Source organism: Aphelocoma coerulescens, chromosome 3 (assembly GCF_041296385.1).
Source record: "Aphelocoma coerulescens isolate FSJ_1873_10779 chromosome 3, UR_Acoe_1.0, whole genome shotgun sequence".
Classification (NCBI taxonomy): domain Eukaryota; kingdom Metazoa; phylum Chordata; class Aves; order Passeriformes; family Corvidae; genus Aphelocoma; species Aphelocoma coerulescens.
Window position 1 is genome coordinate 15,308,880 of NC_091016.1, and position 27,633 is coordinate 15,336,512.

At 56.3% G+C, this 27,633-nt stretch overlaps 2 protein-coding genes across 2 annotated transcripts; both read left to right on the forward strand.

Annotated features, from left to right (window-relative positions):
• Positions 1–5,840: 5,840 nt before the first annotated feature.
• LOC138107000 (serine/threonine-protein kinase pim-1-like) lies at positions 5,841–8,830 on the forward strand (the record flags this gene model as incomplete). The annotated part of the gene is made up of 5 exons (XM_069008331.1): positions 5,841–6,335; positions 6,435–6,485; positions 6,699–7,068; positions 7,281–7,457; positions 7,753–8,830. Coding segments are annotated over 5 exons (1,233 nt in total), but the record flags the coding sequence as incomplete, so codon positions are not given.
• LOC138107001 (serine/threonine-protein kinase pim-2-like) lies at positions 8,002–27,114 on the forward strand. The gene is made up of 8 exons (XM_069008332.1): positions 8,002–8,076; positions 8,823–8,994; positions 23,645–24,018; positions 24,119–24,619; positions 24,719–24,769; positions 24,983–25,352; positions 25,565–25,741; positions 26,037–27,114. Exons 1-8 carry the CDS (start codon positions 8,002–8,004, stop codon positions 26,174–26,176), a joined length of 1,860 nt encoding a protein of 619 aa, XP_068864433.1. The 3' UTR covers positions 26,177–27,114.
• The last annotated feature ends 519 nt before the right edge of the window (positions 27,115–27,633 follow it).

The following is a 27,633-nucleotide window of genomic DNA, read 5'->3' on the forward strand; positions in this document are numbered from 1 at the left end:
AGCTTTGCACTCTCCATTAGATATCCCCAGTATTCAAGCAGCCCATATCTGTAGGGAACAAACTGGCCTATCCAAACAATCCACTTTTGCTCTACTTCATTTTTCTAGGGGTTTATTCCCTGCTTTCCTTCCTGCAGAGACACCCAAACCCAACATAAACATGACCTGCCTCAAAATATTTCTGATCTTGGCTAATCCTAACAATTGAAAATCTTCCTAATGGAAAAACCACTGGGCAGGTCATTCTGAAATGCTCTCCAACAGAGCTCCTAAAACTCAGAGAACTAATCATTCTCTACAGTCCTCCACCGATGATAAAATCATGTGGCAGCCAAGCGGTAAAAAAAAAAGAATAACTTTCTGAAATCAGGATTTTTTTTCCCCCTGTAGAACATTACAGTCAATAGTAAAAGAGAGAAAGATAAGCTTTAATGAGATAGCTCACTCCTATTACCGCAGGCCTGGTTCCTACGGTATATCACTGTGTCCCACAGCCATAGGGAGGCGGAGGAGAGAAGATCCAGCAGGCAGGAATTGTGCAGCAAGATTGATTCATTGAATTATTTTACAAAGTCTTTTATAGACTTTTTTCTTCATAGTCTAATTGGACAAAGGACCAGCCACCCCTTGGGGGTGATTGGCTAAAATCCTAAAACATCCATTGTCAAAATATTTTTCTACTATACCATAAACAAGACTTTTCAAGGTTGCAGGTGTCTTGGGTGTTTACATTCCCTGCTACCTCTTCTGTGAGAGAGAAAAGTCTCTCACAGACTTAGAAAATAGCAAGAAAATCCTCGCTAACAGTATTTTTGTACCTACACACTCCTAGTCCAGAATTAATCCAGCAAAAATGCCACCTTACATACTCAGCAATTCTTCTCCCCAGATGCATTCAGCATTCCAGCTGCATATCAGCAATTAAGGAATCATTCCAAAGGGGCCGTGCCCAGGATTTGGCAGAACTAACCCTGAGGCAAGGGATCAGTGGGTCTCATCCCTTTTTCTGCATCAGCAAAATTATTTGTTCAAATCTCATCTTTCCCATCTATTAAAGGAAGCTTTGCCCCCTGCAATAGATGCTCCCAGTATTCAGCGGGCTGATATGATCCGTGTATCTGTAGGGTGTAAATTGGCCATGCAAATGTTCTCCTTCCTTGTGGCAGGGGTTCATTCCTGCTTTCTTTCCTGCAGACACACCCAAACCCAACATTAACATCACCTGCCTCAAAACAATTCTCATCTTGGCTGTCCCTGAACATTCAAAACTATACACAGAGCGTTTCCCTGTCCCCCGGGACAGGCTCTAAGGCTGGGCTCTCACTTGCACGGAATGAAGAAGAGCTGCTGCACTTGCCAGCGGCTCTGGGGTCTCGCGATCAGCGCTTTGAGCGCAGCTTTTGTACCCACTCCGCCTCCCTGAGCCGAGCAGCATTCCTGGCCATCGGCACCGCCGCTGCAGGCCAGCATCCTCCGGGCACAGCTGCAGGAAGGAGATTGCAACGAGTCCTGGCTGAAGGAGTCTCCAGTCTGCTGCAGCCCTTCATCTGGGGCGGAATTGTCTTGTGCCGCCATGGGGGGAGCAAAGGGGCGATGGGCTCTGTGCAGATGAGGGTCTCCTCGGTGTGCTGCTGGTCGCTGGGCCCCACACAGCTGCTGGTGCGTTGCCCCGCAGCATCAGGAGCCTGCATGGAAAAATAACACTGCCAGTGCAAGTGACAGCCACCCATCCCTGCCATGGCCCTGCCCACAGGGCGTCCTGCCTACCAAACTGCTCGAGTCAGGTCATGTTAGAGCAACATAAAAAATGTTCAAATGATGCATTTTGCACATTCTGTCAAAATCATGGCCATACAGTCCACATGTTGGAGGCAGACTGCTGTCAGCAGAATGGGGGAAGCCCCAGCAGCTGCTCTCCCCATGGCAGGATGCCCATGGCAGCAGAGGCAAGTCTCTGACCTTGCCCACTGCAGTGGGACCCAGGACAGTGCTTTGGAGTTGTTCCCACGGAACTCAGGCTGCTGCTACAGCAGCAACATCACTTCACACATTTGATAAGAAAGAGTTGGAATGGCACACAGGACTTGCCCCAAGAGCTACAAATAAAAGGCGGGGTGGTTAGAAGAGTTTGCTCCTTTTTAATACAAGCAGGCCTGGATTTAAGCAGGGACACTGGGCTAATCATACTGGGGACTGCTTTATAAGCCTTGTCTCTAGCAATTCCCACCAGCCTGCAAGATTTTGTCAGTAGAAAGGGGTAGCTAAGGTTTTACAGCACATCCATGAGCAAGTCTGGGCCAGAACTCAAAAGCACAAGACAAATACTCCCAAATCTGCCCCCCATGGGGAAAGGAAGCAGAAAAGCAGATGAAACAAGTGCCATTGAAGCTAAATTGCCTGCATTTATCTTCTGGTCCAACCTTTCTGTACAAAATCTCCTCAATTCAAACACACAGCTTAAGATCAAGGAATAAAAGTGTTTCGAGAGCATTTAGAATCACAGGTTTAGAATCACAGAGGAGGTTTAGAATCACAGAACTGTTTCCATTGGGAAAGACCTTTAAGATCACAGAGTCCCCCCAATAACCTGAGGCCGCTAACACTGCCAAGGCCACCACTAAAGCATATCCCAGGACGGGATGCCATTGGCCTTCTTGGCCACCTGGGCACACGCTGGCTCACGTTCAGCCACTGCCAAGCAGCACCCTCAGCTCCTTTTCTGCTGGGCAGCTTTCCAGCCACTCTGCCCCCGGCCTGTAGCCTTCCGTGGGGTTGTTGTGGCCCAAGTGCAGGACGGGACACTTCACCTTGTTGAACCTCATACAACTGACCTCAGCCCATGATCCAGCCTGGCCAGATCTCTCTGTAGAGACTTCCTACCCTCCAGCAGATCAACGCTCCCACCCAGCTTGGCGTCGTCTGCAAACTGGCTGAGATGCCCTTGATCCTCTCCTCCAGATCATTAATAAAGATATGAAACACGACTGGCCCCAGTGCTGAGCCCTGGGGAACACCACTTGGGACCAGCCACCAACTGCATTTAATTCCATTTAATTCCACCACTCCCTGGGCTCGCCCATCCTGACAGTCTTCACCCAGGGAAGGAAGAGTACATTAAGTACTTCAGGCTTTTCTTCATGCTTTGTTCTATGTTTCCCCCCACATCCAGTAAAAGGCAGAGATTCTCCTCAGCCCTCCTTTTGTTGCTGTTGTATTTACAGAAATAGTTCTACTCTCTTTTGCAAGTTTCTAGGAAGAAATTCTTTACTGGGAGGCTGCTGAGGTACAGGGAACAAGTTACCCAGAGAAGCTGTGGATGCCCCAAGCCTGGAAGCATTCAAGGCCAGGTTGGATTGAGCCCTGAGCAACCTCGTCTAGTGGAAGATGTCCCTGCCCACAGCCAGGGCTTTGGAAGTAGAAAATCTCTCAGGATCTTTCCAATATAAATCATTCTGTGATTCTATGATTTCCCAGGAGGAGTCACATTAAATATGGGCGTTGTTTCCGGTTTCTCTCCCCACTTGCAGGTGGCCATCAAGCGAGTGTCCCGCGATCGCATCCCGGAGTGGGCGCTCCCCACCCCCTGCCCCAAAGAGACCAAAGCATCCCCCACAGCCCCACGGTGCTGCACCAGATCCCGGGCACGTGGCCTCCTCCAGTCCTTGGCGGCCTCGGGGAGGCTCCAGAGCCCTGTGTGCGGGACAGCTGCTGCAGCACCCACCGCTGTGCCTGGGGGCAAACAGCGCCCAAGGAGCGGCTGCGCAAGTTCAGAGTCTGAAGCAGAATCCCCGGTGCACGCAAGTGAGAGCTGGGATTTCAGGGGCTGCCAGGAGATGCTGAATTCCTCTCCTCGCTGCCCTTTCTAGCCACGGCCACGCTGATGCAATCGGAAGAATTGCCCCTGCCCAGGCAGCTCTCAGGTAGAAGACTGGCTTTTGCTCCTCATGTTTCTGAGGGGCTAGCTGCCAATTCCTCAGGTTTTCCTTCCAATTAATACGGGGTTATGACTATTTTTACTAGTTTATTACTAGTTTATTTCTAGTTTTACTTCCTGCAGCTCCCTGTGAGCGAGGAAGCACCACAAACCCTCTCCCTCAAAGCCTTGAGGTACTGCCCAAGCAGAACTTTTTCATGCTCTTTCCTCCTGGTGATTTTATAATCTCGTCCACAGTCTGAAAGCAAACTGATGCCGTAGGCAAAAGCTTGACCTTGGAACCCTAGGGCACTTTCTGTGCGTGTGTTTGTGTCCCCACGGCCTTCGGGTGAGCCTGGTGAGGCCGAGGCCTGGGGCCCTCAAGATGGCGCCGGGGAGCCCCCGGGGCAGCGGGGCGGGGCGGCAGAGGGTGGATTTCCCCCGAGCGAGGGAGCGAGGGAGCGGCGGGGAAAGGCGCGGGGAGCAGGGGAGGCACAAAGGCCCCGGCTCTCTGGCAAGCGGGCGGCCAGTCGCCAACTGCTGGCTCCCGGAGCCGCTGGCAGGGCCGTGTCTCCTCCACGCCGGCGACACTGCACCTGCAGCGCTGCATCCGGCTCTGCCGGGCTCCCCAGCACGGACGGCAAGGACACGGACGGGCTGGAGCACGTGCGGACGGGGGACACCGAGATTTAGCGAGCGCTGGAGCACCTCTCCTGCAAGGAAAGGCTGAGACAGCTGGGCTTCTTCAGCCGGCAAAAGACACTTAGGCTTAGGCTCGACGGAACCGTGGCCTTCCAGGACCTGACGGCAACCTACAAGAAAGCTGGAGAGGGACTTTGGACAAGGGCAGGCAAGGACAGGACAAGGGAGAATGGATCCAAACGGAAAGAGAGTAGGTTTAGATGAGGTATTCAGAAAAATGACTCTCGTGGCACAGGTTGCCCGGAGAAGGTGTGGCTACCCCCTCCCTGGCAGTGTTCAAGGCCAGGCTGGATGGAGCTCTAGACAAGCCCTTGGTCCAGTGCCAGGGGTCCCTAGCCACAGCAGGGGGGCTTGCAACGACGTGATCTTTCAGGTCCCGTCCAAGCCAAACCATGCCGTGACTCCGTGATTCTGGGATACTTCCCCTCCTCATCCTCTGGCAGAAAAAGAAGCTTGGGACCAAGTTCCACATTGCAGACTCTGTCTTTTGGCAGCCTGCAACTGTCTCAACAGAGGATGAAAAGAGATGACATTACTGACACGATTTATCTTTTCTACCTGAAAATTAAAGGCTCCACTCCTGTCCACTCTCGCACAACCATCAGGACAGGGAACTCTTCCCGGTGAAATGCTTCATCTCACCCAAGGAAGAAGAAAGCTACAAGCCCACACTTTTCTTTATTTCTGTATTGATTTATTAGGTTATTTCTTTCACGGGCATTTATTTCTTTGTTTGCTTCTTCCCTTCCGCGGGGCGCGCGCCGGCTCCTCCGGTGGGCTCGCGCAGGGAACGGACGAACGGAACGGCCGCGCGCTCCGGCGGCTCAGCGGCAGCAGCAGCGGCAGCAGCAGCGGCAGCAGCAGCAGCAGCAGCGGCAGCAGCAGCAGCAGCAGCGCCTCTCTCGATCGGTTTTCCACTCGGATTTCCGCTCGCTCTCCGTCCCCTTCTCCCTCTCACACTCCACTCACTCCCGTCCCGTCCCGTCCCGTCCCGTCCCTGTCTCCGCCTCTCCCAGCGCGGCTCATGCCGCGTCCCGCGGGCCGCCCCTCTGCGGGGCCGCCCCGTGCCCGCCGCGGTGCCGCCTCCGCCGGGCTCTCTCCGTCCTGGCAGCGGCTCTGGTGCTGGCGGAGCAGCACGCTCTTTTGGCTCCGCCTGGCGCGGGCCCTGGCCCGGCCCCGGCCGAGGCCCCTCCCGCGGCTCCGCCCGGAGCCGCCCCGCTGCCGCCCCTCGGCGGGGCCGCCCCCTGCCCGCCCCTGCCCGGCCCGCCGCGGTGCCGCCTCCGCCGGGCTCTCTCCGTACTGGCAGCGGCGCCGCTGGAAGTGCCGCTCGCTCTGGTGCTGGCGGAGCAGCACGCTCTTTTGGCTCCGCCTGGCGCGGGCCCTGGCCCGGCCCCGGCCCCGAACGAGGCCCCTCCGGCGCTTCCGCCCGGAGCCGCCCCGCTGCCGCCCGGCTCCCGCCCCGTCCCCGGCAGCGTCGTCCGCAGCATCGCCGGCAGCTTCCCCGCTCCGAACTCCGCCGCTCGTCAGCTCGGCCGCCGGCCCCGGGGCGGCTCGGGAAGCAGCAGCGCCCGGGGGCCCCGGGCAGAATGCCGAGAGCGCGGTGCCGCCCGCACGGGCGGAGAAGCCTCCCCTGGAGCAGCTCTACCGGCAGGGCCCGCTGCTGGGGAGCGGCGGCTGCGGCAGCGTTTACTCCGGGACCCGGCTCGCCGACGGCGCCCCGGTAAGAGTGGGGCCGGGTCGGAGGGGGGCGGCGGGCGGCGGGCGACGGGCGACGGGCGACGGGCGACGAGCTCAGCCCGCCGCTCGCCTTGACTTGCAGGTGGCCATCAAGCGAGTGTCCCGCGATCGCATCCCGGAGTGGGCGCGGCTGGTGAGTGAAAGCCGGCAGGGCGTGGCGGGCGGGGCTAGGGCGAGGCCCGGGAGGGTGGGAGCCGGGACGCTGCGAGGGGAGCGAGCGTGCAGTGAGCGGGGGCCGCGGAGCGTCCCGGGCCGGGCAATGGCGAGCGGCGGTGGGGCCGGGCCGGGGTGCCGAAGGCTCGGCGCAGCATCGGCCCCGCTGACGGCATCGCGGTCCCCCCCGCAGCACAACGGCGCCCTTGTGCCCCTGGAGCTGGCGCTGCTCTGGATGGTGTCGCGCCCTGGCTTCCGCGGCGTGGTGCGGCTCCTGGACTGGTTCGAGCTGCCCGACGGCTTCGCGCTGGTCATGGAGCGTCCAGAGCGCTGTCAGGACCTCTGGTACTTCCTGGAGGAGCGGGGGTTCCTGACGGAGCCCGTGGCGCGGGGGCTGTTCCGCCAGGTGCTGGAGGCCGTGCGGCACTGCACCAGCCGCGGCGTCCTGCACCGCGACATCAAGGCCGAGAACGTCCTCGTCGACCTGGCCACCGGCGAGGCAAAGCTCATCGACTTCGGGTGCGGCACGGTCCTCCAGGACACCTTCTACACCCGAATGTCAGGTGAGCCCGAAGGCGGGGCCCAGCCGGGCAGCAGAGATTCCCCCCTTTGCTGGCAGAGGGGGAAGAGGGAGGGAGCGAGGGGAAATCCTTCTGCAGCCGGCTGCAGCCAAGTTGCTTTCCGGCGGGGCGAGGGCTGCCTGTTGTGGAACGGGAGCTGGCTGGGAGGGAGCAGCACTCATCAGGGCCTGATGAGCTGCGCCCGTGTCCCGTAGGCACGCCGGAGTACAGCCCGCCGGAGTGGATCCTCTTTGGCTGCTACCATGGCCAGCCAGCCACCATCTGGTCCCTGGGCATCCTGCTCTATGAGCTGGTCTGTGGGCACCTTCCTTTCAACACGGATGAGGACATCATCCGGGGCCAGCTCTTCTTCCCGCCCCGGGTGTCTCAAGGTGGGGATGCGCCTTCACGGCACGGGGGGAGGGGGGGAAGGACGTGGTTGGCAGAGGGCAGGTGGCACGCAGGCGTCCTGCTCTTGCAGCTAGGGAGGAGGCTGATCTGCTGGGGTTAGCTGGAGGAGGTGGCACGTGTGCCTCTGGGCTGCTCTCGTCCGAAAGGGAGGATCGACGGGAAGGTTGGGGTGCAGCTTCCGAGTGCTCCTAGTGTGGCCTGGGCACCGTGGAATCTGGGAGAGCAGGGGCAGGAGCCTTGTCCCGCTGAGCAGCGTTTTCCCGTTTCTCTCCCCAGAGTGCCAGCACCTCATCCGGTGGTGTTTATCCATGGACCCCGCGCACAGGCCGTCCTTGGAAGACCTGTTTGAGCATTCTTGGCTGCAGGACCGTCACCTGGCCCAGGAGAGAGCAGAGATCCATCCCTCTGCACAGTAGGATCCAGGAGCCCAGCAAGCACCAGCTGCACGCGTCTCGGGGCGCTCGAAGAAAACGGCAGAGCGTTTCCCTGCGGCCGTGGCACGGAGGAGAGAGCGCAGCCGAGGAGATGCTTCCGCTGGTCCTCGGCGCCTTGTGGAGGAAGCGGCTCAGTGCTCCCCATCCTATTGGAGAAGTCGTGGCAGTGCGGTGAAGTTGCCACGGACCGGAAAAGGGGAAACATCCCCCTGCAGCTCAATGGCATCGTGATGTCCCCGCAAGCCGAGGCACCGCCGGGGTGTTCTTCTGGAGCACGACCTGGAGCTGGACAACACCGTCCTCGAGCTGGCCGCTGGCGGGGCAAAGCCGGTTGGCTTTGGTTGCGGCCCCTTCCTGGAGGACACGCTCTGCGCCCCGACGGAATCAAGATGAGTCCACAGCCGGCGGAGGGATGGGGGGATGCTCGTGGTTCCAGGCGTGGCAGGGCTCGGCCGGGCCAGGCGCCGGAGCTTCCCCGCTTGGCGGCACCGGGGAATATTAATTTTTCCGCCGGCCGCCAAGTTGCTTTTTGGCGGGACAGGGCACGGATGCTGTGCAGGGGGAGCCAGCGCCCGGCCTTGCTGACAGCTTCTGCCACCCAGCCTGGCCCGGGCTGGGGCGGGGGGAGCCAGCCTGGCAAAAGCATCCGTCCGTAGGGACGGGGGGCAGCAGAGGGGGGCGGGTTCCGAAGGCGTGCCCCTGCTGGTCTGCTTTGCGGGCCCTTGAGGAAGGGGTGGGCTTACGCGTGGGAAAGGTGGGGTTTTTCCCCAGCCGTGGGAGAGCCTTAATGCTTGCATGGAGTGCTCAGACCCTCCCCAGGCCCGTGAAACGGTGATAACCTTTGACGCTTTTTCTTGCTTCCAGGTCTTGTTTTGAATTGACTTTCATGCAATCGTTCTTTGCTTTTTCCAGGAAGATTGCACCGGGTGCCTGGACCGCATGGGGAAGCGCTGGCCCCCTGTGTGTGGAGTGCGTCCGGTGCCGGCGCTACCCCGGGGGGCCGCGGTCTGCGGGGCCATCGCCTTCAAGACGGACGAGGACCTCGTGCGGGATCGGCTCCTCTCCTGGCAGCAGGTCTCCAGAGGTGGGTACCCGGCTTCACAGCAACGGGTGGCAGAAGGGCTTCCGGCAGACAGCAGCGGGCACACGAGCATCCCGCTCTTGCAGCTGCTGAGGAGACTGCTCTGCCGTGTTTAAGTGGAGGAGGTGGAACGTGGCCTGCCATGCTGCTCTCCTCTAGAAACGGAGAATTGGCACCGCCAGCAGCCTGGCCCGGGCACAGGCCGTGCTGGGACAGGGGGGACAGGAGCCCTGTCCGGCTGACCGCGGCTTTCTGGTTTCTCTCCCCAGGGTGCCAGCACCTCAGGCACGGAAGCAGCACCGCTCGGCCTGCGAATCTGGGAGGGCTGGAGGGCGGCGGGTGTTAATTTGCTGTCAAAAATAAATCTTGTTCTTGTCGTTGTCATCGGAGCCTTTCTTTCATCCTTTTCCAAGCTTTTGGTCCCCTTCCTCCAGGGTAATCTTTTTGGGTCCTTCCTCAGCCACTCGGTGGCCTTTGGCAGGGGGGGTTAAGCAACGCGAAAATTTCAACAACAGCTCCTGTTGCCAACGGCAGCAGCCCCTTCGAGAGGCCGGAGCTGCCAGCCAGGCCCGCGTGTGCTTTGGAAAGGGGAGCGGTTTGCAGGGACGCAGTGGTCGCCCCGCTGCAAAAGCTTGGAGGAAATCAGAAGCGGCAAAATGCCATTTCGGCTCAAGCCCCGCCCAAATACTTCTTCATCTTTCCCCTCTGCTCCAAGATAGGCAGGCAGGGCTGGACTCCGGCAAGGTTCCAAGTTCTTTGTGCTCCCTGGCATCAAAGGGATCACGATGGAAACTCTCGTATGCAGTGACTGCGGTACAGCTCCTGAAGGAAAAAAGGGAGTGTCACGAGATGGGACATCCTTCTTGTCTCCTTTGTCTCCCCAGGAGCCCCTGAGAAAGAGAAATGCCTGCAAGGGCTTTATCTGACTCCTTCCCAGCCAGCCCTTCCCTCCTCGCTTCCGGGTCTCGTTTGCTCCACAGGCCTCATTAGCTCGCTAAACTCAGAGGAGCCCCGGTAGGAAAAATCGCTGCCTGGCGTGGCGCTGGTTGATCCCTGTCTCATCTTGATTCCATTTGCCCTGCTCCCCACCCCCCGCCCCAAAGAGACCAAAGCATCCCCCACAGCCCCACGGTGCTGCACCAGATCCCGGGCACGTGGCCTCCTCCAGTCCTTGGCGGCCTCGGGGAGGCTCCAGAGCCCTGTGTGCGGGACAGCTGCTGCAGCACCCACGGCTGTGCCTGGGGGCAAACAGCGCCCAAGGAGCGGCTGCGCAAGTTCAGAGTCTGAAGCAGAATCCCCGGTGCACGCAAGTGAGAGCTGGGATTTCAGGGGCTGCCAGGAGACGCTGAATTCCTCTCCTCGCTGCCCTTTCTAGCCACGGCCACGCTGATGCAATCGGAAGAATTGCCCCTGCCCAGGCAGCTCTCAGGTAGAAGACTGGCTTTTGCTCCTCATGTTTCTGAGGGGCTAGCTGCCAATTCCTCAGGTTTTCCTTCCAATTTCTGGAGGAAAAACTCTGTGTCACTTGGCTGCGTGTGTTTGCTTTGCTATGGTTTAAATCCCAGCCTAGTAAAGCCTGGGAAGGCTGGTATGTGTCAGGGAAAACTAGTCTGTGAGCTTATGGGGTTTCCTGCCATCACCAGCAGAGTGATGTGTCCTTTGGGGATTCCTCTGGAGACAAAATTAGGCACCTGCTCCCTCCTGCAATATTCTCTTAGATCTTTCTAAAATATCCTAGAAAAGACAGTGAAACTTCATGTCTACTTGCACACCCACTGTTTGAATAGGGGCATTTTTGTCTCTCCGCTAAGTCATTGCTCTTGCACATCAGAAACAGGAACACCAACAAACGGGAATGACGCATGATCCTCCTGCTGGTGCCTCAGAATACTGGTAAGTGCAGATCTGGGTACCAAGATTAACATTTAATTAGCATTTCATGCTCCTTCAAGATACCCAGATCTCAGGGCATTTTGTTTCCAAGCTGCAGCTATACTGTCACTCTCTGGGGAAGAACAGTCAATAGGAAACAGCGACTGCCAGTATTGCAGGAGTGTGGGGCAAAACCTGAAGTGTCTGTGTGAAAAGGTGAGTGGGAAGAGTGTAATTGCCACAGCCAAAGCTTAATTAGGGCAGCAGGATCACTTCTTTACTGCATGGCTGCAAGATGATCATCAGGGACCTTCTTTTTGTATCTCATGCAGGAAAGGAGCTCTTAATAATACCCTGCTACTGAAACCCACACTGGGATGTAGCTCTGTAGTGGTTCCCAATGAAGCAGATTGCCTGCTTTGTCACTGCCAGCCCTGTGACCCTGCGAGGGACCACAGTTCATCCCACACATGTTCTGTCTCCAGGAAAAGCTTGCCTTGGCTTATTAGAGGGGAAAAAACCAGAAGAATAATAAAATGGACAATTAATCTGGTCACTTTGGAGGACATGCTCATGCTTTCACATGGCAGCCTTGTACCGGCTTGTTAGTCATCGTGAAACATATCCATAGAAAAAACTCCGATCCTATACTACATCTGAATGAAATTCCTTCAGATTATTAAGATTTCTGTTGTCAGGACCAGGATAAAACCCTTCCAACACTCACTTGCAGCTGTCCTGGACTTCTGCAGTCCTTTATGGAAACCTGCTGTAGGTACAGTGTCTGGAGTTGGTTTGGGCCTTTATGAAAGATGTGTGGAACAGTATGCAGGGCTCTCCTAGGAGAAAACTGTTTGTCCAAGACCGGGGACATCGTGCCTGCAGAAGTGGAGTGGCCCCGCTCCCAGCCCAAGAGTCTGTGAGCTGAGCCACGCTGGGGAGAAAAGACACCGAGGGGCACCAGCCCAGCCACTTCACCTGCCATGACCGTTCTGCGGAGCTCTGCCGTGGGGGGGAAGTCGACGCTGGGCGAGCCACCGAGCTTTCATCTGCTGCTAGAACTACTCCGTGATAGCTCCTGTTTTTCCCGAGAGAGAAGCCGGCGCCATCTTGTAACGCGTGTCATGGGCGGGTTTTCCTCTGGCATTTTGGGTCTTTGTTCCAGTGGGAGGACGGTGAGGTCTGACAGTTTGATATCTACAAGTTACTTACTTATTTTTCCTTGCCTTGTGGGCATTCTGTTTGTTAATAAAGTGTTGGGTTTTTTCCACTTTCATCTATTAGTATTCATTTCCTATTGCTGGAAAGGGATTGTTGGAACAGTTTAGAGGAGACAACTTATTCCAGACTGCCCTAAGTTTTCTCAAACTGAGACAGATGGCTTCACATAGGAACAACCCCAAGGCTGCTGAGAGGAAGGCACGGAGGAAGACAAACCTAGTTGTACCGGTTTGGCCAAATTTTGAAATATATCCCCTGAGAGAAGGCAGGTCACCACCCCTCCCCCACCAGCTTCAGGAAAAAATAAATTTTCCTCAAAGGAAAGGGAAAGAGATAAAAACTATTTCTTTAACAAACACACGGGAAAAGGAAAATAATGCTAAATAATAAAAATCTCTCGCTGTGGAGAAAAAACCTGGGAAAGTGTTAAGAGCTCTCCCTTTGGTCTCCTCGGAGCTGGGACTTGGCCCAGGGCCAGGCCCTCTGTGCTCGATGGAAAGTCCTCTCGACGTGCACTGATATTGAAGCAGTCCAGTAGAAAAGAGAGAAAATCTGAAATGCCAGGGAAGGAAAAAATGTTCAACTCTCAGTCTCTCTCTGGAGAAAAAGAAACTGAACAACTGGCCAAAAACTGACCGGGCAGCCGCGAGCCGGGTGCCTCCTCCCTCCCCTGCCACAGCTGGAAAAAAAGTCGCTATCTCTGTGTGACCTTGAACAAGCTGCAAACTGCTTTGAAAAAGTTTTGCTCAGTTTTTCCTTCCCCTTCTCAGGCTCAGTTTAAAGGCATAAAAAGGCACAAAATTAATTTCTGGGCATAGGGCAGCGATAAGGAATACACATCATAAAGTCACCCCAAGACACTAGTATTTCTGAGGGAAATTTTTTTACACCAAACCAACTGGAGTCATCAAACAGCTGACCTGGCGTTTCGAGACATGGGCCAAGGGGGAACCTTTCAGTGTGTTTGGTCAAGGCCGGGCTATGCTCAAGGCAAAGGTGTGTCAGTGTACTTGGCTCCTTCTCTCCTCATGGTGTCCGGCAGGCACAGGAGCCCACAGCTCCTGCAGAAACCATCACGGCACTCCGTGGGAGCAAACTTGTGTCCAGTCCTCACACAGAGCTCTGGTGTCCAGCACTGCACCTCCTTGGAATGAGGAATTGTTGCAGTGCTCTTGGAAGGAGCTAAGGAGGTTTGGCCTTCAGATCAGCTCCTTCCTAGCTCCTGATTTGCTGCCCTGGCTAAGCTGCTGCCTGTGGCAACACTTGGTTCACAGCTGACAGCCCTGCTCTGCTGGCGGACAACCATTGCAGGAGCTTTTGCTGGGGTCATTGAACCTTTCAGATCTTCCCAAGGAGAGCTAAGGAGAGAACTTGTCAAAGGAGCATTGCCTGGGCAAAGCTTTTAACATTAAATCTTTTCTCTGTGCTCATTACCATGCACAGTAAATATTTGAGGAAGCAAACTTCCTGCTCCAGAAATTCCTGCAATCAGTCAGATTGCCAGAAAGAAAACGCAGATTTGGGATGTGTAGTCTCACTTTAATTCATTGTATAGAGAAACACAGGAGCACTTCTTGTGAGCTGTGTGTCTAACCTAAGTGACCTTGCCACTAAGAACTGAGAAAAGTGGGGAGAGATGGAATCAGTGGCACAAGGATCTGCAGTAGGATTCTCCCGCAGGCCTGAGGAAACTGCCCCGGGGTTCCACTGGGCCATGGCTTTTTACATCAAAACTTCATGCTTCACACTGGGGTGGTGAATCTTCCCTGGCCTTATCAGGCCACACTGTGATCTCAGAAATGCTTGTTAGGCCTCAGCCTTGATGAACAGCCCCTGGACTAAGCTCCTCTTGAGCTTGCCCAAAACACTGAGTGCTCCCAGAACTTGTGCTGTCTAACCAGATCCTGGGGTTTTCTATGAACAGTCTTGGAAACTACTTTTCTTGCCTGAATGCCATAACATCCTTCTTCTCGCACTTCCAAAGACAGGCTGCTGACCCAAAGTGCGGCCATGAGGAAGCATTTTATGACTGAAGCCCACTGTCTTGTGGCCCATCAACAGCGGCCCAAAAGGAAGCCCTCGAAGCTCTCCTGGACCACAGCAGCTGCCACTGGCAACCTCCAGTGGGGCCTCTCAGAGCCAGCGAGCTCAAGTTTCCTGTACTCACAGGATCGTTGATCAACAATGGATCCTGGGCCAATCCCCCCACTCCTCACGGCTCCAGTTTAACTACTGTTAAGCTTGAGTGCTGTTAAGCTTTTAGGCCACATTCCTTTTCATCCTTGTCCTTTCTCTCCCTTTGTCAAAACCCGTCTAAACATACACACACACACAACACACACACACACAGAGTTCTCAGTTCATGTCTGGTTTGATTGACTGCATTTTGTGTGTTGCTTTTTTCCCTTGTTGTGCCTTAAAGGACTAGTAAGTAATAGTGTGAATGTTGCCAACAAATTTTGTTGAGCTGTTACTTCATATTCTGCACTAGTTTGAAAGCAAACCAGTGAGAAATCACAAGACAGAACTGTAATTTAATAGGAAAATGAAAATAATTGCAATAGTACAAGAACACTGACAGAGTCAGGATACAACCTGACACCCTGTTAATCAGGGTGGTGGTAGCAGCCCAGATGAAGTGGTCCTATTGAAGCAGTGATCCTGTTGAAGGGTCTGGTCTTCGGCTGAAGGTCCAGTAGTAACTCTTATCCTCTGGGAACCCAGGAGGGAAGAGCTGCTTGTGCTTCAATCCTACCTGATTATATCCAGGTGGGAATGCTTGGCTCCTCCCCCTGGGTGGAGCATCTCCCAAGGGGCTGATGTAATTCTATGAGTCATGCAGTGGGTCATTGCTTGCCCATTAAACAGAGATAGCCTCCAGAGGGATTTAGCAAGGATGAGTCATGGTAGGAGATAACAAACACAGCCCCATCTCTTTTAACAGCTTGTGAAGGTGACAATAGAATACATACTGTTGGTTGCATCTTACACTGTAACCTAGGACATATTCAATCTGGTTTTACTGATAACCTTGACAGTGAATTTTTAAGCAATCTCAAACACTCGTTCATAACAAGCCTTGGGAGCATGAGCTACAGGGCTGACATTGGAAAGCAGGAGAATCACTCTAAAGTGCCGAGTTTAAATGTCCATTTCATTGCTCTTCTATTTATTTCACTCGATTAAGCCAAGCCAAGCTTTTCTTGGAGGCAGAATGTGTGTGGGACGTACTACGCCATTATCCCATAACTCTGGGCTGAATGGCACCCAGGCTGCAGTACAGATTTGAGGAACCCTTGTCACCTGTTCAATAACCTCACAGTTCGCTCATCCTTCTGCAAACAAGTCGCAAACAACGCTGTTGGACTGCTGTCCTGGGTAAATATACATACAGATGCCTTTTCCAAAGCAGTGCCTCTTTTGCCAGTGAAATACACGTCCTCTTCTTACCTATGGAATTGTGATTGAAGACACCTCTGAGCCAGATCTGTCTGAGATTGCAAAGGAGCAAAGCTTTGGGATTTGGGCACATTCTCTTTGTTGCTTTGCTCAGGCCTTTTGTGAGCACAGAATACATTGAGGCAGAAAACTGTAGACTACACAGGATCTTCTGGGTCCATTGTCCCCCAAACATGGTAATAGGTGGCCCCATTGGAATGCTAACTAACAAACAGCAGCACAAATGACATGAAGAAAACATGGCAAAAGAGGAAGAGGAGAGGCCCTGTGAGGAAAGAATACCGTGAGACAATGGCTTGTTGAGTCAGCTGCACTCTGACAACCTCTAGGCCAGCAGGTCTCACATTCTCGGCTTGTTTTTTTTAAAAATTATTTTATTTAAAACTGAAAAAAAACCCCTCAAAATAAAAGATATACAGTTGAAAATCTATTTTCAAATTTTAAAATATAAAATTACAACACATTTATTCAAACCTACATCTACATGTCAGAACATATGTACATCTGTAACTACAAAGCCTAATGTAAAAATCCAAATCTTCAAACATTCTTCAGACAGGCAGAACCCTCTTCCTGAGCTTGAGGAAAGAGAGCTCTTCTGGACAGGAGGCAAGGGCTTTGACGGTTAGGGAACATAGGAAATGTCCAAGGAAAACTTCTTGATAAGACTGTACCAGTCATGCCTGCAAAGTGGAGACACAAAATATAAGAGAGGCCGCAATGCAAACCTAAAGCATCTGAAGCTACGTATTTAATGGGACAGACCACCTGGAAACTTCTAAAGAGCTGCACAGGGAAACACGCTCCTGCCAGCAGCCACTTGAGGCAGACCAGGGAGACACCCTGACCCACTTCCAGAGAGCCAGCACAGGAACAGCCTGGCCTCCGGGCTGCCCTGGGACAGCAGGGAGCCCAGAGCCCTGTGCTTTCCAGGAATGGCTCAGCTGCACACGCACCCTCCTGCTCCTCTCCTGGCCCCACAGCTGAGCAGCCCTACAGCTACACGGGGCACTGGGAGCTGCACAGCTCATTGCAGGGGGCACATGCAGGGCAGAACTGTTCCCTGGCAATGTGCCCAGGCTCTCTAGGCTGGCACAAGAGCCTTCCTCCCGCCAGAGAGCGGCCCAGCTCCCTCCTTACCTCTTTGTGAGGCTGAGCCATGCTCAGCCTTCACCGTGTCCTCCCTGGCAGTGACCCCGGGGGCAGCGCTGCTCAGCTGCCCCTGCCGGGGCTCCTGGGCCAAGGCCCCCTGAGCAGGCTGCGAGCGGAGACCTGCACTGCCAAGCCTGGGGGTCTGCACAGCATCCTTGCAGCCAGGCAGAGGCGGGAGGGCACCAGGGTGGGGAGGCCACACAGGGCCCTCCTTAGGCATGGTCTCCATCCACTTCTTCCTTGAGGTTTTGTCTCCAGAAGAAGCTGTAGATCAGGTACAAGGGAAGAAGTGAGTTAGTCGAACTCCAGCCTCTGCTATCTACTCATTGAATGGGTAAGTCATCCAAGGATTTTTTAAGTATTGAGAAGTTTGCTTTGTTTTTATCTTTCATGAAACTAGCATCACTGTGATTGTTCTTAACAGTATGGACCTGGCAAGCCTGAAGGGCAAGGTGGAAGGCTGCAATGATAAGAGGGGAAAAAACCCATTCCTTCTTGAGACTGGGCTTCTGTGCATACCAAGTACAGACCCACACAGTCCTGACTGCTGTTCCTGCAAACCAGCAAGACCTCTCAGCAAGCAGGCAGGCCTTGCTGGTGTTTTAATAGCACCGTTATAACATCCTCAGGGTTTGAGCTGATCAGCCAGCAGACGAAGAAGGGGAAATTTATTTTTAGTGAGACCTGACATTGATGGCTAAGATAGAAACAGGCCTTGCATCTTATGACCATGTCCACTTTGTGGTCTGCTGTGGCCACAGTCCCTGTCCTTACTGGCAGTATGAGTGATTTGGCTACTGAGAAAAAGGAGAAAGCAGAGTAAACCAAGGACAGAATGTTGTGATGCCTTGGGCATCCTTGCAGGATCATCTGTACCTGTCAGCCACCTACTCTGACACAGAGCCCGCACTGACCACCATCGACCAGTCTTCCCTGAAATCTGCTGGGATTTTTTTCCATTTGGCCGAGGCCTTTCATCTCCATTCTATCCTCACCTTTTTCTTCAGCGGTCTTTCCTTTTCCAGTGAAGTCCATGTTCGAACCCGTGCTTCTGCCTCGCAGAAGTATCTGGGTTTGAATTTGGGAACGCTCTCGGCGTAGACAGCGACGGGAGCTTGGTACCCAGCCTTAGAACAAGGTCGGGGGACTCCAATCGCCAGCAGTCGGCGCAGAGAGGCAGAGCCGGACGCGTCTCCTGCCGCTGTGCCTGTGACACCCGCGACCTTCACAACCTCAGCGCGGGGCTGCCCCTTTGTGACACGCTCGCCCGTGGTTCTCTCGTTTCCATGGCCGCAAAACCCCCATCCCAACACCATCCCCTTCCCTTCCCAAGGGCAGCCAGCCCTAAGCCCCAGCAGGCTAGGCCTGTGGGTTTGACACTGTCTAGGAGGAAAGGCACTTTCCAAAGCTACTTCTCAAGGCATTTATTTTTGTAACTCCCACTCAGATCTGGGCTGGGTTTTGCACTTTTTGGATTTGATTTTTTCTGTTCACAACAAACGAAGGGCTGGCACATGAACAGTGGTACCCCATGTTAGAAGTTGAAGAAGCTTTGCACTCTCCATTAGATATCCCCAGTATTCAAGCAGCCCATATCTGTAGGGAACAAACTGGCCTATCCAAACAATCCACTTTTGCTCTACTTCATTTTTCTAGGGGTTTATTCCCTGCTTTCCTTCCTGCAGAGACACCCAAACCCAACATAAACATGACCTGCCTCAAAATATTTCTGATCTTGGCTAATCCTAACAATTGAAAATCTTCCTAATGGAAAAACCACTGGGCAGGTCATTCTGAAATGCTCTCCAACAGAGCTCCTAAAACTCAGAGAACTAATCATTCTCTACAGTCCTCCACCGATGATAAAATCATGTGGCAGCCAAGCGGTAAAAAAAAAAGAATAACTTTCTGAAATCAGGATTTTTTTCCCCCTGTAGAACATTACAGTCAATAGTAAAAGAGAGAAAGATAAGCTTTAATGAGATAGCTCACTCCTATTACCGCAGGCCTGGTTCCTACGGTATATCACTGTGTCCCACAGCCATAGGGAGGCGGAGGAGAGAAGATCCAGCAGGCAGGAATTGTGCAGCAAGATTGATTCATTGAATTATTTTACAAAGTCTTTTATAGACTTTTTTCTTCATAGTCTAATTGGACAAAGGACCAGCCACCCCTTGGGGGTGATTGGCTAAAATCCTAAAACATCCATTGTCAAAATATTTTTCTACTATACCATAAACAAGACTTTTCAAGGTTGCAGGTGTCTTGGGTGTTTACATTCCCTGCTACCTCTTCTGTGAGAGAGAAAAGTCTCTCACAGACTTAGAAAATAGCAAGAAAATCCTCGCTAACAGTATTTTTGTACCTACACACTCCTAGTCCAGAATTAATCCAGCAAAAATGCCACCTTACATACTCAGCAATTCTTCTCCCCAGATGCATTCAGCATTCCAGCTGCATATCAGCAATTAAGGAATCATTCCAAAGGGGCCGTGCCCAGGATTTGGCAGAACTAACCCTGAGGCAAGGGATCAGTGGGTCTCATCCCTTTTTCTGCATCAGCAAAATTATTTGTTCAAATCTCATCTTTCCCATCTATTAAAGGAAGCTTTGCCCCCTGCAATAGATGCTCCCAGTATTCAGCGGGCCGATATGATCCGTGTATCTGTAGGGTGTAAATTGGCCATGCAAATGTTCTCCTTCCTTGTGGCAGGGGTTCATTCCTGCTTTCTTTCCTGCAGACACACCCAAACCCAACATTAACATCACCTGCCTCAAAACAATTCTCATCTTGGCTGTCCCTGAACATTCAAAACTATACACAGAGCGTTTCCCTGTCCCCCGGGACAGGCTCTAAGGCTGGGCTCTCACTTGCACGGAATGAAGAAGAGCTGCTGCACTTGCCAGCGGCTCTGGGGTCTCGCGATCAGCGCTTTGAGTGCAGCTTTTGTACCCACTCCGCCTCCCTGAGCCGAGCAGCATTCCTGGCCATCGGCACCGCCGCTGCAGGCCAACATCCTCCGGGCACAGCTGCAGGAAGGAGATTGCAACGAGTCCTGGCTGAAGGAGTCTCCAGTCTGCTGCAGCCCTTCACCTGGGGCGGAATTGTCTTGTGCCGCCATGGGGGGAGCAAAGGGGCGATGGGCTCTGTGCAGATGAGGGTCTCCTCGGTGTGCTGCTGGTCGCTGGGCCCCACACAGCTGCTGGTGCGTTGCCCCGCAGCATCAGGAGCCTGCATGGAAAAATAACACTGCCAGTGCAAGTGACAGCCACCCATCCCTGCCATGGCCCTGCCCACAGGGCGTCCTGCCTACCAAACTGCTCGAGTCAGGTCATGTTAGAGCAACATAAAAAATGTTCAAATGATGCATTTTGCACATTCTGTCAAAATCATGGCCATACAGTCCACATGTTGGAGGCAGACTGCTGTCAGCAGAATGGGGGAAGCCCCAGCAGCTGCTCTCCCCATGGCAGGATGCCCATGGCAGCAGAGGCAAGTCTCTGACCTTGCCCACTGCAGTGGGACCCAGGACAGTGCTTTGGAGTTGTTCCCACGGAACTCAGGCTGCTGCTACAGCAGCAACATCACTTCACACATTTGATAAGAAAGAGTTGGAATGGCACACAGGACTTGCCCCAAGAGCTACAAATAAAAGGCGGGGTGGTTAGAAGAGTTTGCTCCTTTTTAATACAAGCAGGCCTGGATTTAAGCAGGGACACTGGGCTAATCATACTGGGGACTGCTTTATAAGCCTTGTCTCTAGCAATTCCCACCAGCCTGCAAGATTTTGTCAGTAGAAAGGGGTAGCTAAGGTTTTACAGCACATCCATGAGCAAGTCTGGGCCAGAACTCAAAAGCACAAGACAAATACTCCCAAATCTGCCCCCCATGGGGAAAGGAAGCAGAAAAGCAGATGAAACAAGTGCCATTGAAGCTAAATTGCCTGCATTTATCTTCTGGTCCAACCTTTCTGTACAAAATCTCCTCAATTCAAACACACAGCTTAAGATCAAGGAATAAAAGTGTTTCGAGAGCATTTAGAATCACAGGTTTAGAATCACAGAGGAGGTTTAGAATCACAGAACTGTTTCCATTGGGAAAGACCTTTAAGATCACAGAGTCCCCCCAATAACCTGAGGCCGCTAACACTGCCAAGGCCACCACTAAAGCATATCCCAGGACGGGATGCCATTGGCCTTCTTGGCCACCTGGGCACACGCTGGCTCACGTTCAGCCACTGCCAAGCAGCACCCTCAGCTCCTTTTCTGCTGGGCAGCTTTCCAGCCACTCTGCCCCCGGCCTGTAGCCTTCCGTGGGGTTGTTGTGGCCCAAGTGCAGGACGGGACACTTCACCTTGTTGAACCTCATACAACTGACCTCAGCCCATGATCCAGCCTGGCCAGATCTCTCTGTAGAGACTTCCTACCCTCCAGCAGATCAACGCTCCCACCCAGCTTGGCGTCGTCTGCAAACTGGCTGAGATGCCCTTGATCCTCTCCTCCAGATCATTAATAAAGATATGAAACACGACTGGCCCCAGTGCTGAGCCCTGGGGAACACCACTTGGGACCAGCCACCAACTGCATTTAATTCCATTTAATTCCACCACTCCCTGGGCTCGCCCATCCTGACAGTCTTCACCCAGGGAAGGAAGAGTACATTAAGTACTTCAGGCTTTTCTTCATGCTTTGTTCTATGTTTCCCCCCACATCCAGTAAAAGGCAGAGATTCTCCTCAGCCCTCCTTTTGTTGCTGTTGTATTTACAGAAATAGTTCTACTCTCTTTTGCAAGTTTCTAGGAAGAAATTCTTTACTGGGAGGCTGCTGAGGTACAGGGAACAAGTTACCCAGAGAAGCTGTGGATGCCCCAAGCCTGGAAGCATTCAAGGCCAGGTTGGATTGAGCCCTGAGCAACCTCGTCTAGTGGAAGATGTCCCTGCCCACAGCCAGGGCTTTGGAAGTAGAAAATCTCTCAGGATCTTTCCAATATAAATCATTCTGTGATTCTATGATTTCCCAGGAGGAGTCACATTAAATATGGGCGTTGTTTCTGGTTTCTCTCCCCACTTGCAGGTGGCCATCAAGCGAGTGTCCCGCGATCGCATCCCGGAGTGGGCGCTCCCCACCCCCCGCCCCAAAGAGACCAAAGCATCCCCCACAGCCCCACGGTGCTGCACCAGATCCCGGGCACGTGGCCTCGTCCAGTCCTTGGCGGCCTCGGGGAGGCTCCAGAGCCCTGTGTGCGGGACAGCTGCTGCAGCACCCACCGCTGTGCCTGGGGGCAAACAGCGCCCAAGGAGCGGCTGCGCAAGTTCAGAGTCTGAAGCAGAATCCCCGGTGCACGCAAGTGAGAGCTGGGATTTCAGGGGCTGCCAGGAGACGCTGAATTCCTCTCCTCGCTGCCCTTTCTAGCCACGGCCACGCTGATGCAATCGGAAGAATTGCCCCTGCCCAGGCAGCTCTCAGGTAGAAGACTGGCTTTTGCTCCTCATGTTTCTGAGGGGCTAGCTGCCAATTCCTCAGGTTTTCCTTCCAATTAATACGGGGTTATGACTATTTTTACTAGTTTATTACTAGTTTATTTCTAGTTTTACTTCCTGCAGCTCCCTGTGAGCGAGGAAGCACCACAAACCCTCTCCCTCAAAGCCTTGAGGTACTGCCCAAGCAGAACTTTTTCATGCTCTTTCCTCCTGGTGATTTTATAATCTCGTCCACAGTCTGAAAGCAAACTGATGCCGTAGGCAAAAGCTTGACCTTGGAACCCTAGGGCACTTTCTGTGCGTGTGTTTGTGTCCCCACGGCCTTCGGGTGAGCCTGGTGAGGCCGAGGCCTGGGGCCCTCAAGATGGCGCCGGGGAGCCCCCGGGGCAGCGGGGCGGGGCGGCAGAGGGTGGATTTCCCCCGAGCGAGGGAGCGAGGGAGCGGCGGGGAAAGGCGCGGGGAGCAGGGGAGGCACAAAGGCCCCGGCTCTCTGGCAAGCGGGCGGCCAGTCGCCAACTGCTGGCTCCCGGAGCCGCTGGCAGGGCCGTGTCTCCTCCACGCCGGTGACACTGCACCTGCAGCGCTGCATCCGGCTCTGCCGGGCTCCCCAGCACGGACGGCAAGGACACGGACGGGCTGGAGCACGTGCGGACGGGGGACACCGAGATTTAGCGAGCGCTGGAGCACCTCTCCTGCAAGGAAAGGCTGAGACAGCTGGGCTTCTTCAGCCGGCAAAAGACACTTAGGCTTAGGCTCGACGGAACCGTGGCCTTCCAGGACCTGACAGCAACCTACAAGAAAGCTGGAGAGGGACTTTGGACAAGGGCAGGCAAGGACAGGACAAGGGAGAATGGATCCAAACGGAAAGAGAGTAGGTTTAGATGAGGTATTCAGAAAAATGACTCTCGTGGCACAGGTTGCCCGGAGAAGGTGTGGCTACCCCCTCCCTGGCAGTGTTCAAGGCCAGGCTGGATGGAGCTCTAGACAAGCCCTTGGTCCAGTGCCAGGGGTCCCTAGCCACAGCAGGGGGGCTTGCAACGACGTGATCTTTCAGGTCCCGTCCAAGCCAAACCATGCCGTGACTCCGTGATTCTGGGATACTTCCCCTCCTCATCCTCTGGCAGAAAAAGAAGCTTGGGACCAAGTTCCACATTGCAGACTCTGTCTTTTGGCAGCCTGCAACTGTCTCAACAGAGGATGAAAAGAGATGACATTACTGACACGATTTATCTTTTCTACCTGAAAATTAAAGGCTCCACTCCTGTCCACTGTCGCACAACCATCAGGACAGGGAACTCTTCCCGGTGAAATGCTTCATCTCACCCAAGGAAGAAGAAAGCTACAAGCCCACACTTTTCTTTATTTCTGTATTGATTTATTAGGTTATTTCTTTCACGGGCATTTATTTCTTTGTTTGCTTCTTCCCTTCCGCGGGGCGCGCGCCGGCTCCTCCGGTGGGCTCGCGCAGGGAACGGACGAACGGAACGGCCGCGCGCTCCGGCGGCTCAGCGGCAGCAGCAGCGGCAGCAGCAGCGGCAGCAGCAGCGGCAGCAGCAGCGGCAGCAGCAGCGGCAGCAGCAGCGGCAGCGCCTCTCTCGATCGGTTTTCCACTCGGATTTCCGCTCGCTCTCCGTCCCCTTCTCCCTCTCACACTCCACTCACTCCCGTCCCGTCCCGTCCCGTCCCGTCCCGTCCCGTCCCGTCCCGTCCCGTCCCGTCCCTGTCTCCGCCTCTCCCAGCGCGGCTCATGCCGCGTCCCGCGGACCGCCCCTCTGCGGGGCCGCCCCGTGCCCGCCGCGGTGCCGCCTCCGCCGGGCTCTCTCCGTCCTGGCAGCGGCTCTGGTGCTGGCGGAGCAGCACGCTCTTTTGGCTCCGCCTGGCGCGGGCCCTGGCCCGGCCCCGGCCGAGGCCCCTCCCGCGGCTCCGCCCGGAGCCGCCCCGCTGCCGCCCCTCGGCGGGGCCGCCCCCTGCCCGCCCCTGCCCGGCCCGCCGCGGTGCCGCCTCCGCCGGGCTCTCTCCGTACTGGCAGCGGCGCCGCTGGAAGTGCCGCTCGCTCTGGTGCTGGCGGAGCAGCACGCTCTTTTGGCTCCGCCTGGCGCGGGCCCTGGCCCGGCCCCGGCCCCGAACGAGGCCCCTCCGGCGCTTCCGCCCGGAGCCGCCCCGCTGCCGCCCGGCTCCCGCCCCGTCCCCGGCAGCGTCGTCCGCAGCATCGCCGGCAGCTTCCCCGCTCCGAACTCCGCCGCTCGTCAGCTCGGCCGCCGGCCCCGGGGCGGCTCGGGAAGCAGCAGCGCCCGGGGGCCCCGGGCAGAATGCCGAGAGCGCGGTGCCGCCCGCACGGGCGGAGAAGCCTCCCCTGGAGCAGCTCTACCGGCAGGGCCCGCTGCTGGGGAGCGGCGGCTGCGGCAGCGTTTACTCCGGGACCCGGCTCGCCGACGGCGCCCCGGTAAGAGTGGGGCCGGGTCGGAGGGGGGCGGCGGGCGGCGGGCGACGGGCGACGGGCGACGGGCGACGAGCTCAGCCCGCCGCTCGCCTTGACTTGCAGGTGGCCATCAAGCGAGTGTCCCGCGATCGCATCCCGGAGTGGGCGCGGCTGGTGAGTGAAAGCCGGCAGGGCGTGGCGGGCGGGGCTAGGGCGAGGCCCGGGAGGGTGGGAGCCGGGACGCTGCGAGGGGAGCGAGCGTGCAGTGAGCGGGGGCCGCGGAGCGTCCCGGGCCGGGCAATGGCGAGCGGCGGTGGGGCCGGGCCGGGGTGCCGAAGGCTCGGCGCAGCATCGGCCCCGCTGACGGCATCGCGGTCCCCCCCGCAGCACAACGGCGCCCTTGTGCCCCTGGAGCTGGCGCTGCTCTGGATGGTGTCGCGCCCTGGCTTCCGCGGCGTGGTGCGGCTCCTGGACTGGTTCGAGCTGCCCGACGGCTTCGCGCTGGTCATGGAGCGTCCGGAGCGCTGTCAGGACCTCTGGTACTTCCTGGAGGAGCGGGGGTTCCTGACGGAGCCCGTGGCGCGGGGGCTGTTCCGCCAGGTGCTGGAGGCCGTGCGGCACTGCACCAGCCGCGGCGTCCTGCACCGCGACATCAAGGCCGAGAACGTCCTCGTCGACCTGGCCACCGGCGAGGCAAAGCTCATCGACTTCGGGTGCGGCACGGTCCTCCAGGACACCTTCTACACCCGAATGTCAGGTGAGCCCGAAGGCGGGGCCCAGCCGGGCAGCAGAGATTCCCCCCTTTGCTGGCAGAGGGGGAAGAGGGAGGGAGCGAGGGGAAATCCTTCTGCAGCCGGCTGCAGCCAAGTTGCTTTCCGGCGGGGCGAGGGCTGCCTGTTGTGGAACGGGAGCTGGCTGGGAGGGAGCAGCACTCATCAGGGCCTGATGAGCTGCGCCCGTGTCCCGTAGGCACGCCGGAGTACAGCCCGCCGGAGTGGATCCTCTTTGGCTGCTACCATGGCCAGCCAGCCACCATCTGGTCCCTGGGCATCCTGCTCTATGAGCTGGTCTGTGGGCACCTTCCTTTCAACACGGATGAGGACATCATCCGGGGCCAGCTCTTCTTCCCGCCCCGGGTGTCTCAAGGTGGGGATGCGCCTTCACGGCACGGGGGGAGGGGGGGAAGGACGTGGTTGGCAGAGGGCAGGTGGCACGCAGGCGTCCTGCTCTTGCAGCTAGGGAGGAGGCTGATCTGCTGGGGTTAGCTGGAGGAGGTGGCACGTGTGCCTCTGGGCTGCTCTCGTCCGAAAGGGAGGATCGACGGGAAGGTTGGGGTGCAGCTTCCGAGTGCTCCTAGTGTGGCCTGGGCACCGTGGAATCTGGGAGAGCAGGGGCAGGAGCCTTGTCCCGCTGAGCAGCGTTTTCCCGTTTCTCTCCCCAGAGTGCCAGCACCTCATCCGGTGGTGTTTATCCATGGACCCCGCGCACAGGCCGTCCTTGGAAGACCTGTTTGAGCATTCTTGGCTGCAGGACCGTCACCTGGCCCAGGAGAGAGCAGAGATCCATCCCTCTGCACAGTAGGATCCAGGAGCCCAGCAAGCACCAGCTGCACGCGTCTCGGGGCGCTCGAAGAAAACGGCAGAGCGTTTCCCTGCGGCCGTGGCACGGAGGAGAGAGCGCAGCCGAGGAGATGCTTCCGCTGGTCCTCGGCGCCTTGTGGAGGAAGCGGCTCAGTGCTCCCCATCCTATTGGAGAAGTCGTGGCAGTGCGGTGAAGTTGCCACGGACCGGAAAAGGGGAAACATCCCCCTGCAGCTCAATGGCATCGTGATGTCCCCGCAAGCCGAGGCACCGCCGGGGTGTTCTTCTGGAGCACGACCTGGAGCTGGACAACACCGTCCTCGAGCTGGCCGCTGGCGGGGCAAAGCCGGTTGGCTTTGGTTGCGGCCCCTTCCTGGAGGACACGCTCTGCGCCCCGACGGAATCAAGATGAGTCCACAGCCGGCGGAGGGATGGGGGGATGCTCGTGGTTCCAGGCGTGGCAGGGCTCGGCCGGGCCAGGCGCCGGAGCTTCCCCGCTTGGCGGCACCGGGGAATATTAATTTTTCCGCCGGCCGCCAAGTTGCTTTTTGGCGGGACAGGGCACGGATGCTGTGCAGGGGGAGCCAGCGCCCGGCCTTGCTGACAGCTTCTGCCACCCAGCCTGGCCCGGGCTGGGGCGGGGGGAGCCAGCCTGGCAAAAGCATCCGTCCGTAGGGACGGGGGGCAGCAGAGGGGGGCGGGTTCCGAAGGCGTGCCCCTGCTGGTCTGCTTTGCGGGCCCTTGAGGAAGGGGTGGGCTTACGCGTGGGAAAGGTGGGGTTTTTCCCCAGCCGTGGGAGAGCCTTAATGCTTGCATGGAGTGCTCAGACCCTCCCCAGGCCCGTGAAACGGTGATAACCTTTGACGCTTTTTCTTGCTTCCAGGTCTTGTTTTGAATTGACTTTCATGCAATCGTTCTTTGCTTTTTCCAGGAAGATTGCACCGGGTGCCTGGACCGCATGGGGAAGCGCTGGCCCCCTGTGTGTGGAGTGCGTCCGGTGCCGGCGCTACCCCGGGGGGCCGCGGTCTGCGGGGCCATCGCCTTCAAGACGGACGAGGACCTCGTGCGGGATCGGCTCCTCTCCTGGCAGCAGGTCTCCAGAGGTGGGTACCCGGCTTCACAGCAACGGGTGGCAGAAGGGCTTCCGGCAGACGGCAGCGGGCACACGAGCATCCCGCTCTTGCAGCTGCTGAGGAGACTGCTCTGCCGTGTTTAAGTGGAGGAGGTGGAACGTGGCCTGCCATGCTGCTCTCCTCTAGAAACGGAGAATTGGCACCGCCAGCAGCCTGGCCCGGGCACAGGCCGTGCTGGGACAGGGGGGACAGGAGCCCTGTCCGGCTGACCGCGGCTTTCTGGTTTCTCTCCCCAGGGTGCCAGCACCTCAGGCACGGAAGCAGCACCGCTCGGCCTGCGAATCTGGGAGGGCTGGAGGGCGGCGGGTGTTAATTTGCTGTCAAA

Coding starts and splice junctions, on each gene's coding strand:
- LOC138107001 (XM_069008332.1), top strand. CDS start 8,002: ATGCTTCCGCTGGTCCTCGGCGCCTTGTGGAGGAAGCGGCTCAGTGCT. Junction 24,620..24,718: donor GGCTCGCCGACGGCGCCCCG/GTAAGAGTGGGG, acceptor CTTGACTTGCAG/GTGGCCATCAAGCGAGTGTC. Junction 25,742..26,036: donor CCCGCCCCGGGTGTCTCAAG/GTGGGGATGCGC, acceptor TTCTCTCCCCAG/AGTGCCAGCACCTCATCCGG.